Consider the following 13,231-nt stretch of genomic DNA (forward strand, 5'->3'; position numbering starts at 1 on the left):
TAGAAAATAAATATGATTTTGAATAATTAATTAGAAAGCAATTTTTTGCTTAATAGATTAATATGTGTTCTAAAAATAGCCTACCTATAACATACATTCTAAAATCAATAAATAAATGTGTGTTTGTTTGCTTGCTTGCTTGCTTGTTTGCTAGCTCAATTTCTTGAAAATTTATAAATTAAAATTCTTTCCTAAATTTTATAATAAATAAGTAAAAGTATAAACAAAATAAACAAAAAAAAGAAAGTGTAATAAATAATTAATATACTCTAAAAATGGCCTAGCTTCGTATGTATTTTGACCCACTCTACCATTCTAAATAGCAGAATTTAGTAGAAAATTCAATAAATTAAAAGAATGTATTCTAATTTTGTTTTTATTTATTTATTTTATTTATCATGTCTCATTTCATCTACGATTAGCAAACTTATAATGTTTCAAGAGAATCTCAGATCAACTCTCATATTTTACAATGCAAAGTAATACTTTTTATAGACATTCTTAAAGTGGTGCTCTTCATCTTATTGATTAAGAACTAAACGCTTTAGCAAGAATTAAATACAGCTAATCTGGTTACTTGGTGTGTATTTGTAGCTCTTCTAGCGGTTGCTGATGGTATAGTAAAATTGCAAAATATAAAGAAAAGTAGTCAAAAACTAGAACAAAATCAAAGAGTGAATTAACCTTCTATTTAATGCTTGGAAGACAGCCCATCAGCAAGTTTCATTTAGTATTCAGTTTAAAACGATTTGACTGAAGAAATAGATTTCGTGTAAGCAATAAAAAGTATGGACAGATATACAATAAAAAAATATTTCTAAGTCTAATTTAAGAATACAGAAAACACAATTTCATTCTTAACATCAGCGTAAAATTCAATTAAATGATTATTTATTTATATGTGAATGAATTATATGATTTTTATTTAATTAATTGCTATTCTTTTTATTTCAACTTCTACAAATTTAATCATTTTTCTAATAAAATAAATAAGCACCCAAGTTTTCCTTTTGTTTGTTGGGCTATTTGTAATTTACTCAGCTGGAGATCTAAAACAAACTTTTCAATATAAAGTTGGCTTTGTTTATTTATTCACTGTAATTAGAATTTAATTAAAAATAATTATTCAAACCTAATTACATTATAACCAGTAACTTATTTTTGCATTAAAATTAAGGGGTTTTTGGTCTTCTGCTTGCCTATCTTGAATTTAATTATTTTTATGTTATGTCTCCCAATAATAATTCTGGGTTCTCTTTTTTAGACCAAATAAAATTCAGATCAGTAGGCTGAATTGGTATTTTTTTTATCTTTTTTCTTCTTTCATTTTTCACACATTTAAATTTTTTTCCAAACAGAAAAATATAGTTAGAATAACAGTTGATGAGGAAAATCTGTAAACAGTATTTTCAAAAAACGATTGTTCAATTTGTTTTGTCAGATATAAATTAGGAGATTAAGTTTTTAGATTATCTTGTAGTAAAAAGTAAAAAATTTATTAATTGCTAATTAACATAGATTTTATTATTTTTGTTTGTTTTTTTGATAATAATAATAAAATAATATTTATATTTTGCGAAATAATTTGAAAATATCTTTAATATTAATCAATTAGCCACATTTTTCACTCAGAATGTATTCAAAGATGGTTTAAAGTAAATAACATTTGCCCAGATTGCAAACAAAATGTTAAAGAATCAGCAATAGAACTTATGCCTACATAAAGAACTACACAAATAGATACAGAGTAGCGTTTCTGAATTTGATTAAAAAATACCACAAAAAAAAAAACTCTCCTTATCAAATTTGATATAAAAACCCAAAAGCTAAATTTAAAACCTGAATTAATCACTCAATTAAAAAATAATAGTTTATTTATAAATTTATATACATATATATATATATATAATTATTTACTTATTACTTACTGCAACTAAATTTTAAAATTAGATTACCGATATTATAAAAATATAAATATCCAAAATATATTAACTAAGCTAACCATTTATCTCTCTATTATCTTTCTTTATTAATATCTACATTTATTTCTGTCTCTTTATTTATTTTTTCTTCTGTTATCTATTAATCTATTAATCTATCTATCTTTCTATTTATTTATCTATCTATCTATTGAAAATCAAATTAATTCTTCTTATTCTTTTAAAAGCAAATAGAAATAAAATGAAATTCTACTATTAGAAAAGTATTCAAAAAAATTAAAACTTGTAGTTAAAAGCTTCAAATTGATAATTTGAATCTTACTGACTTGAAAAAATTTAGCTTTCTAAGGATAAAATTCTAGTTTAAAAAATTATTATATTCAATAAAAGCTACTAAATGTATGTTTTGATAAAATGCATACACAAGATATAAATTAAAATTCTTAGGTCATACCAATTCCAAAATTAGTACTTTAAACTGTATTAATTTTATTATAAAAATCATTAAATTAATCATTTATATCAAGTAAATTTATAATCTATAATTAGAATATTTGATAATCTACAAGGTTTTATGAAATAAACTTGAAGGCTCAACCAGTGTCGACTTCAGTTGAAGAAACGTTGGTACTCTCAATAATGAATAACTTGCTTAACTTAACAATCTTTTATGAAATTCGAAAGATTAGAATCTTAGCTTTAAATCTTCAAAATAAAAGAAATTTTTACAGATAGACATTCAGTAAAATTGTTTGCTTACTATCTATGTTCTTGTAGATAACATTTTTATTTTAAATTGTCAGATGTTAATTAAGTAAGCATAAAAATTGTTTCATTTACCTTTTTTAATATCTATAATTTGATATCACAAATAATGTTAATAAATTTGTTTTTACTACTACTCAATTAAATGTAAATATCATCAATTGTCATTAATCCTAGCTTTTTTAAATTAAAAGCGCATTGTAAAAATTTAGAATTTTTAAAATAATAAAATGTTTTTTTATATGTCTTCTATTTTTATTTATGTTGTAGATAGAGCATTAATTTAATTTAAAATTAAAATGGCATCAAAGTATCCACATTTAAGTAAGACTTCTTATTTTATTAGATATCCTGCTTTCTTGATAGTTTCGTTTTTAAATATAACTTGGTTGCTCTTATTTTAGATATTAGCTCAAAATAATAGTCTAATTAAATTGAGTTCATTAAAAGTAGCTTGATAGTGGCTAGCTAGCTAGTTTATTTGTTAACAGATTGATATAGAGGCATTATTAATTAATAATTATTCTTACTTATTAAGGCGATAAATAGCCTCTTCAATTTCAAATTTTCTACATTTTTGGTAGATGCTTTTACAATTTAAATGGCATTAAATATGCGATTGATTGATAATATTATTGGTTTTAGATTTTTAAATTTAGTACACAATTTATTCATAAAAACCATAGACAGATATTTACTGTTTTATAAAGAATTCAACTTAAATATATAGATAAATAGATAGTTTATAGATAAATAGATAGATAGATACTTATATAAATATAGTATTAGTTATTTAATTAGTTTGTTGAGAAAATTAGTTTGTTGTAAATAGAAATGAAATTTTTTGAAGAGGAAAGGATAAGTTTAGCTGGAAAAATCTAAAAGAAGATATTAAAAAACAGTGACATAGATAATTCATTAAGCAATTAAGGTAGAAATAGTCTTTTCTATGAAATAGAGCAAAATGGTGGCACTTAATAAGCAAATATTTATAGAGGAGGTAACCAAAGAATACATCATAGATAGGCACCAAGAAGAGGAAGAGGTGGCAGAATACCTCCTAGATAATAATAAGCAGCATAAATACCTCCATAGGCAGAAAATAATGTTTAAAATGACAGAAGAGCAGATTAAGTTTAAGATTAAGCTGCTTATATTCCTCCAAATCAAAGAAATGATGTAGATGAAGAGAGGGAAGACTAGTAAATGAATGAAAACTAAAATTAAGACAGGAATTAAAGAGAGGAGGAAAGCAAAATAGGTGAGGAATCTTCTGCTGCTAAGTTAAGCAAATAGGTTGAGGAAAAATCTAACAATATTGAGGTAGAGAACAGTGTAGTAATTGAAAAAGAAATTGAAGGTGTTCAATTTTCTAACTTTACTAAAATGGTGCTTAAGCTTTTTGAGTTTTTGCAAAATTAGGATCAATATTTACAAATTGAAGCATAGCAGTTTGAAGTTGATGAAAAGGACCTTATTGGTGATGAATAAAATGTTATTTAAAATGCTTTAGAAGTTTCTTTACTGCTAGAGGCCCACAGAAGATATGTTGTTGATGAAGTAGTAGACATTTTAATTATTCTCAAGAACTTCTCAAGTGTACTTGAACTTTTGCAACAGATTCTTGGAGATAAATTAAAAGATGTTATTCATAAGACTATTATTGAAAATGATTTGATCTTGTAGGATTTACTTTGTTATTATGCAATTTATTAGATTTTTAAAGAGAATGCAAGTGATAGTCAGAAGCAGTTCTACATTTTACAAGAAAACGCTTTAAAGTAGAAATTAACTTTTATTGTAAACCTCTATGAATAAAAAATTTATTCAGAAAACAAACATTTTACTCAATTTTTTGAATAATAAACTCAATTTTTTCTATAAAATGCTAAGTATGCTATCACATCCTATTAAATTCTTGCTACTTTTATGAGTGTTTACACTTAGAATATTGAGGGTGTTCAAGTAAAAAACACAGATATTTATTTATAAAACGTATTCACTAACAATTCTTGGAAACTAGCATAAAATTCAGTTAAGAAGTTATTAGGTTCGTTTGACAGGATGACTGATTTTTATCAAAGATTGAGCAAGTAAGAAGGCTCTTTGATCTTTAACTTACACAGTAATGTAAACCCTGAAGAAGGTGTAATTTAAATCAAGTGTGTGAACTTGCTGCAATTTTCTGAATTTACTTCTGATAAATCTATTTTCACTGTTTAATAAATAGAAAACCTCAAAAAGTATTATCATAAAGAGCAATCAAGGATATCAGCCAAATAGCAAAAATCTATCTCAGAATACGCAGATGAGAATTACAAAATAAAATTCTTTTTCGAGGATGGTTTAAAGCTGAAGGAATATCTGTTGTAAAATGAGTTTATCTCCGTTGACATCTACAACTTACCTTCAAATCTAAGATAGCAAGACTTACAAGAAATACTCTCTATTGATTTATTTGAAAAGGTAATCTCTATGGTTTCTAAGTCTGACAACTAAGGTAAAAATTATTATCAGCTGACTTTCAGTGATAAATTATCTGCAAAGGAATTTATTGACAAAATCAATGAGTTTGAAATTACGTTTGACCAATAATTCATATCAATTACTCCTCATTAAACACCTGAGTTGCAATCTATAACAATTGAATACAGTATAGATTTTTAAATAGCTAAAAATGAAGAATTAACTTATCTCTTGAATACATTGAGAAACAATAAACATTACCATAGCTTAAAGAGACAGCAGATGTTCAAACAAATTTAAAAATATTTGAAATTAAAATCTACCAATGATTATTCTGATTTGATTAACTTCAGAACAAGTAGCATAATTGAAATTTAAAAATTGATATAAAATCTAAAGAAAGAGTAAATAGAAGAAATATTTGACATTAAACTATTTTACTAGTTCAATTACTTTACAAGTGTAAATGTTTAAAAAATTCTCTATGACTAATTTTAAATTTAGTTTAATTCTATCAAAAATTTCAAATCTAACAGCATTAGTGTATCATGCCAAGAATACGCCAAAAATTCTAAAGAAATTCAAATAATTTTATCAAGTTAAAATTTAAATTACTTGAAAAAAGCAGTATCTACTATGAACAAGGTAATTAGACCAATTAGACACTTGGCTCTTGAGTCAAACAAGCAGAAAGAAGTCTTTTTTAGAGAAGATTTCATTAAAGTCTCCAGAAAAAAATTCACAAGACCTAATTTCTACACATTTTTCAGTACGATCAATATGAGATTTGAATTCTACAATGAAAATCAATTTAATTTCACTTTCTTGAATAACTTTGGCAATAGCGAAACTTACATACCTTATGAAATAAGTGAAAGTGTTATTCAAGTAATTGAAAGAGACATATAAACATTTCAAAGTAATCTCAATTCCTACAATATCAAATAAAGCTATTACATTCATCCTTCTCTGCAAAATGAATTTTTAGAATTCATAAAAGAAAAAGGAATTTCAAAGTTTAGTTAAAACGATAAAATTTTCGAATTGGAGCTTACTCTTGAAATATTTTTGCTTTTGAATAAGTAAATTATGACTTAGTTCGTTAAAGCTTCCTACTTGAAAAAGAATGAAGAAATCTTTAAAAGTAAGCAGTCTTCAAAACAATTAAACTCTGAAAAGTAGTAAGAAATGCCATTTTGCTAAGTTTGCTATGACTCTGACCATATATTCTCTCTGTCAAATTGCTCTTGCAGGAACTACTGCAGAGATTGTTTGAGAGAGCAAATTTAGATTGAAATCTAAGATAATTATGTGCAATTCAAGGGAATCATTTACTGTCCCCTATGCAAATAAGCTCCGATTTCTCTCAAAGATTTCTCTAAACTCTTCAATTTGTATGAAATTCAAGCTATAATGTCTTAATGGGTCAAGTGTATAACTTACAATTATAGAAACTCAAATGGATAGAAGCAATTTGCTCATTGCATTTATCCTAAATGTCAAGACCTAATTACGATTCCATCAAATTTAAAGCAATTTAATAAGACAAATTAGAGTGATCTGGAGATGGAAATTGAAACTGAGCCAAAAACACTCAAAGAAAATGATGAAATAGATAAAGAAAATAATCAAAATAGCTCAGAGTGTACTTCTTCTATTATTTGTTAATAGTGCAACAATGCTCTCTGTTCCTCAAGTATCTTTGACAACAAAATACCTTACCACTCAGTTCACGAGTCTAGTATAAGCTGCATGGAATAATATAACTAGCAAAGAGGTGAAATGCCTTCAAATGCTAAGTATTGCCCTAGCTGTAGTTAAGTTTATTTCCATGAAACTGGCTGCAATCACCTAACTTGCTATTAATGTGGTGAACATTTTTGTTCAATTTGCAATAAAAATTTTGGTAAGACCTAAGGTGATATTTATACTCACATTTAGGAATGTGAATAAAAGTAAAATCAACCAGTATAACCAGCTGTTGCAGAACCTGTGCCATAAGCTGAGTAACCCTAAATGAACCAATAGTAGATATATGAGGAACCCTAGTTTGACCAATAGTATATAAATGAGTAACTACCTTTTGCTGTAGAGCAAGCTCCTGAGCGTTTATGGGATGATGATTAGATAGATTAGCAAAATAATCAAGATGGTTGGGGAAATGTATGATGAGATAATAAAGAGCAATCAATCAATCACTTTTAAAATCAAATAATAAAAAATGAGTGAATGATATTAATGGTATATTAATTTTAATAAACACATATTTATATCTTAATTAATACAAAGCAATAAATAAATAAATAAATAATCAATAAACAAATTATTTATTTTTTAAAATGTATTTATGGTTAAAAATAAATATTTTATTTATATTAAAAGAAAATATAAAAAGATATAGAAATACGTAGAATACATTTATAAAAAAGTATATAATTATCAATTTTTATAATGTTAATTACTTAATTAATTGTATATTGTATTAGATATAATTTAGTCAATATCCTCTTTCATAATTTGTGAGCAATATGTTGAAAAAAATATATTTAAGTAAAGAAAATAAAATATCTATCTAGCTAGCTGTGTTGTTTTTTTAAAAAAAGAGAGAGTAAATTTATCAATATTCACAATAAATTAATTATGAATATAAATGTGTATTGTACCCTAGGGTACTGCATTTTTCAATGCTATACACTGAAATTTCGGATATTAGTGTATCTGTAAGATTCATCCTTATTTAAAAAAGTAAAGAAAAATAAGTAGACTTCCATTTATTCATTTATATATTAATATTTTTGCAAATTCCTCTAAATATATTCAATTAGCGAATTAGCAGAATTTAAAAAGGAACTGCTTTCTGTATTTAAAAATATTTGAGTCTTTCCTTGAAAAAAATACTCAATTAATTAACATTTTTTAGTTAGAAAAATAAATTAAAATGGTTTTAGAAAGATTGATTGATTGATTCTTTTAATGAATATTTATTATTGATATTTAATAGAAAAATAATAAATAATTTTGAAAGTAAGATAGATAAGATTACTAAATGAAAAAGTATAATATCGTTACAAGTTAATAAATTCTTTATATTTTTTTTAAATTAGTGTGAAAATAAGCAAGTTTCTGACTAACTTTAATAACTAATTGCTTTGTATTTAATATAAAGAAAAAATAGTAGAAGTAAACAAAAATATATATACATACATACATAAATATAATTTTGAAATGCAGTAAAATAATGCAAATAACATTGTGGAATATATTCGTTCTAAGAAGATTTAAAAAGAAGAAAAGAATTTTAAATTTTTAATATTTAATGGAAATGGTTCCCATTTTATAAGAAGTGATTTGTTAAAGAGATAAAACTGGGATGAAGTAATAAATTTAAGACATTTGATACTTATTATATTTATCATAAATATTATAATTCAGATTAAATCAACGCAAGATGAAAAAAGGTCAATTAAGAACTCAGATTTTATTTGGAGTTCATAGAACTTTCATTATAAGGTTAATATTCTAAATATTTCTGAATAAAATGTAAAAATAAATCCAATTTATATTTTAGATATTCTCCATTATAGAAGATTTGGAGCTAGAACAATAGTAGAGATTAGTAAATGAATTAATTAACCATTTAATAAAAACAAAATATTTAATAACCATATTTTATTTCTTTATCAGTTAGTTAATCACTTCGAAAACACCAAATTTATGTGCACCAAAAATGGCTTAATCAAGTCATTAAGAAATTACTATTAGCATAATTTGTAATCTAGTAAATATTTAGTTAATTTAACTTTAAAACTATATTCAAAACTTTATTTATCTGAAATTTAATTAGGCTAAGTAGGGTATTCTGTTTTCCATACAACTCCAACTACATTTATAGTCAAATAAGGTTTTGAAGACATCGAATTCTAAAAATTCTTAGCAAAATACAAAGCATTTGAAAATGGAAAATTTGAAACAGAGTTGATTCCTATGAAGCACTGCATTCAAAATTTATGGTTGATAAAGCCAGGAAATTAGAATCAAGGAAGAGGAATAGTGATTTATAAAAATTAGAATGATATAATAAATTTCTTTTAAAATAAGCTGAATTAATAGCAATGGATAATTTAGAAGTACATCGAAAAGCCTCTGTTATACAAAAATAGGAAATTTGATATAAGAATGTGGGCTTTGATCACATGTAAAAATGAAATCTTTTTTTATCATGATGGTTATATGAGAACTAGCAGCCATGATTATAATCTAGATAATTGTTCTTCAAATATTCATTTAACTAATAATTTTTAATAAAAATATTTTTAAAATTATGGTTTATATGAACCTGGAAATACCTTGCCTATTGATCGATTGTTTGAATATATTTCTTTCAATAATAAAGACAAAGCAAGTTAGATTAAAAGTCTCCTTATATCTAGGATGAAGGATTTAGTCATTGATTCCTTTTTAGCAGCTAGAAAAAATATGGTACAACAAAAAAAATACCTTAATTATGAATTGTTTGGATATGATTTCCTAATAGACGAAGACTTGAGAGTTTGGCTTTTAGAAATTAATTCAAATCCTTACCTAGGTAAGCAAAATTAATTTATAGTATTTTACATATCTAATCAAATTTCTATTTTATAATTTTAAGGAACTCCTAATGATGAAATGAAAAATTTAATTCCTAAAATGATAGAAGAAATGCTTGATATTATGCTTAAAAACAAACCCAGAAAAAGTAAAAAATCATTCATTTCTTTTTAAATATTTTATATTTAATTAATTATTTTTTTTTTAAAACTTTGATTAAAAAAATGTTAGATTTTATGATAAATTTTAATGAGGTAATTAATGATTTTTAAATTTATTAAGATTTTTAATAAATTCTTTCTTATCTATCAATATGATTTTGGGTTAATTCTAAAATTGACTCTAATCCCCCATGATTGATAATAATTTTTATAAATTCTTTAAAATATAATTTCAATTTATTTGTTGATATTTTTTTTAATTATTTATTATAAATAAATTATTAATTAATTAATTTAATAGATAACAAATTTGAGCTAATTTATAGTGAATCTATGTAGGGTGGCTGGAGTTAATTTTTAGTTAGTGTGAACCAAAGATAATCATTTAACACATCTCTATATCCAGAATAGCAATTACAATAGTTATAGTTTATCAGAAATGAAAATACTCCAACTCTTTGCAAAACTATTCGATAAGAGTTTTATGGAGCAACATAGACTAATTTTATTACAAATTTAATGGGGAAAAAAGATGATGAACAGATAGCCAAACAGCTTTATTAACATCTTTATTTATAGATTTAAAATTATCCTTTTAAAGACTATGATCCATTTAGAAATTCATTCACAACTATTTTAACGAAAATAAAGATTTGGAAAGAGTTAGAATAAAAAGAACTAAAATGGTATATTAAGGGGTTTAAGCTAATATTGGAATCAAACATAAAACTCATTCTGCTTGAAAAAGAATATTCAGATAAAGTTTATTCAATTATTTTATAGGAAGACTTACCAGAATAAATTTAAAGCATTTTGATTGAAGCAAGTTATGAAATATGTAAAATCATACTGAATAAACGAAAATAAATGCCTGACTAATATGTTAACACATTATGCAGTTTATTATTCTAAAAAGCTAATTAAATTTTAAATAAAAACATTTCCATCAAAGAAAATATGAATCCAGAAGAGTTATAGCATGATAAATAAATTGAAATTTTGACAAAATCTTTACTGGTGATAGGTGGATAATTTGATAGGAAAAAATACATCCCTGGCGAAACGTAGAACAGTGAAAAATCTCGAAAGCAGCTCATATAAAATGGAGGATTAATAGTTATTTATTTTTTATAGCAAAATGAAGACCTTTCTTTCGAAAATATAAACTCTTCTATAAAATAGTTTTTAGATTCTTTAGATTACTAAGATTTTTTTTATCAGAACTAACTTTTCAAGGAATGGATTGAGCAAGTTAATTCAATCAAACCCAAAAAATACTAATTTTTTAATGGATTTAGCTAAAATTTAAATAATGAAGAAATAAAAGATCATAATTTCATTAATAATAATTCAGAATTCAACAAAAAAAACCACAAAACAAACAAGACTCGAATTGCTAATATTTTAATTCATGCTAATTATGAAAATAAAATAGAGAAGTACTTTTTTAAATTAGAAAATTTAATTTTGGGAATTTAATATAAATTTTTATAGCAATTAGGAGTAGCTTTAAAATAGAAATGAAATTGACGAAAACCAAAAAATAAAATTAAAAAACGAAGTAAAAAATAATTTTTCATATAAATTTATAAATTAAATGTTTTTAAATTAGAACTTGTTTGTTGAGAGATCAAAGTCAAATGAAAATTTAAGTTAAAATACTCAAATTCCTTTTCCTAAGTAATTTTGAAATTAATAAATGAAAATTTCAAAAATCCTTTTCTAAATATAGATTTTTAGATAGCTTTTTTAATAAGACTTATAATTAAAATGAATTTGCTAATTATTTAGAATAACAATTATAAATTCTGTCTCCTAAATTTAAGTAGCAGTTTTATAAAATAAAATTTATGAGCCAACAGAAGATAGATTAAAGAGACAAATAATTATCTGCAGTTTAGATCCCTAACCATAAAAAGTTTAAATTTAACAAAAGTGCATCTCCAAGCAGACAATCTGATAGAAAAGAACTAATGAACAAATCTATAAATTAAATATCGAAAATAGAAAATTAAAAATTTCAACAAAATGTAAATTTATTAACGATTTGCAAATCAGAGTTAGAATTACAAAAAAATACTTAATAAAATTCAATCAATGTAAGTTAATTTTTATAATTTAATTTATAATGTGTTAAAATAGATTTAAAATTTTTAATTTAACTCAGATTGAAAATACAAAGTTAGAAATAATAAAAAATTAAGTGAAAAGCTTAGAGCAAATCAGAAGTGAATCTCCTTTTGTGAGAAGACACTAAAATTAAATATAAAAATGTAGACATTACAATTTAGATAAAGAAGATTAAAAATTGAGCTTTTAAACTGCCTAATAAAACAAATAGCCTATAAAGTATACACTTATGAATAATAAGTAGTTGAGTCCTAACTCAGCAATATAAAAAAACTCAGATTTTAAATAAAAAAGTTGTGAGCAAAATTAGTTTTTCCTACCTCAAAATTTTTAGATTTAACAATAAAATTTGAAAAAAAAATAAAAAGTATAAAAAATATTTTACTATTTGAATAAATACATAAAAAATTTAATTAATAAAATAACAGGAATTGAGTCCTTCTAGAGAGTTTAGAAAGAAATAATCAGTAACAATAAATTCAGTAAATAACCAACAAGCTGTTTTTTCTGGTTTTTAAAGTAATTTAATACAAACTTAAACAAAATAATTTTATTAAATTCTAATAAATAAAGAAATAAGGTCTTCTCCTAAATTAAACGAGTTAAGGAATAGAAAAATAGAAAATTAAGCTAATAAATATAATTATGATATAGAAAAAGATACTAAAAATGAAAGTTTACAAGAAAAGAGAGAATTTATTTAAGTTGAAGATATTCTCGCTCAACAAAATTTTTAAATACTTAATTAGTAAGTAAATAATTTAGAATAGGAATAAATAGAAAGTAATACAAATTAGTAGAACAAGCTAGAATTAAATTAAATTGACACTACTATGACCTAATAAAAATAAGAAATTGATATAAATAAATCAATAAATTATTCAGATAAAGATTTTCTAAATTTTGATACTGAAGTAGATCTAAGTAACTAGAAGTAGTAACAAAATCTAAATGACAATCAATGTGAAATTATAAATAAAAATTTTAAAAGTATTAATTAATCAAATGTTGATTAAAATATTATTGAATAGCATGCCTGACAATCCTTAACTTAGATGGAATTGTTAAATCTATAAATCATAAACCACAAAACAAAAAAATTTATACATTTTGGAATATTTATATTATTTAATATTAAAATATAAGAAAAGAAATATATAACTTGTAAATAAACTTTATTTG

General features: G+C 23.5%; 3 protein-coding genes across 3 annotated transcripts; all 3 read left to right on the top strand. All coding sequences in view use genetic code 6, as the record gives it.

Annotated features, from left to right (window-relative positions):
* Positions 1 to 200: 200 nt before the first annotated feature.
* TTHERM_00170290 (RING finger protein) lies at positions 201 to 1,760 on the top strand (the record flags this gene model as incomplete). Its single annotated transcript, XM_001008689.2, has 6 exons — positions 201 to 359; positions 423 to 868; positions 995 to 1,097; positions 1,178 to 1,297; positions 1,359 to 1,486; positions 1,616 to 1,760. The coding sequence occupies exons 1-6, from the start codon at positions 276 to 278 to the stop codon at positions 1,758 to 1,760; spliced, it is 1,026 nt and encodes a 341-aa protein (XP_001008689.2). The 5' UTR covers positions 201 to 275.
* Positions 1,761 to 3,539: 1,779 nt separating this feature from the next.
* On the top strand, positions 3,540 to 7,340 carry TTHERM_00170300 (hypothetical protein; the record flags this gene model as incomplete). Its single annotated transcript, XM_001008690.1, has 1 exon — positions 3,540 to 7,340. One exon carries the CDS (start codon positions 3,540 to 3,542, stop codon positions 7,338 to 7,340), a length of 3,801 nt encoding a protein of 1,266 aa, XP_001008690.1.
* Positions 7,341 to 8,396: 1,056 nt separating this feature from the next.
* On the top strand, positions 8,397 to 13,089 carry TTHERM_00170310 (tubulin-tyrosine ligase family protein; the record flags this gene model as incomplete). The annotated part of the gene is made up of 13 exons (XM_001008691.3): positions 8,397 to 8,681; positions 8,740 to 8,787; positions 8,856 to 8,949; positions 9,016 to 9,756; positions 9,820 to 9,906; positions 10,221 to 10,757; positions 10,836 to 11,358; positions 11,414 to 11,480; positions 11,532 to 11,599; positions 11,652 to 12,018; positions 12,087 to 12,416; positions 12,478 to 12,568; positions 12,623 to 13,089. The coding sequence occupies 13 exons, from the start codon at positions 8,397 to 8,399 to the stop codon at positions 13,087 to 13,089; spliced, it is 3,705 nt and encodes a 1,234-aa protein (XP_001008691.3).
* Between the last annotated feature and the right edge of the window lie 142 nt (positions 13,090 to 13,231).

Source organism: Tetrahymena thermophila (assembly GCF_000189635.1).
Source record: "Tetrahymena thermophila SB210 genomic scaffold scf_8254798, whole genome shotgun sequence".
NCBI classification, from domain to species: Eukaryota; Ciliophora; class Oligohymenophorea; order Hymenostomatida; family Tetrahymenidae; genus Tetrahymena; species Tetrahymena thermophila.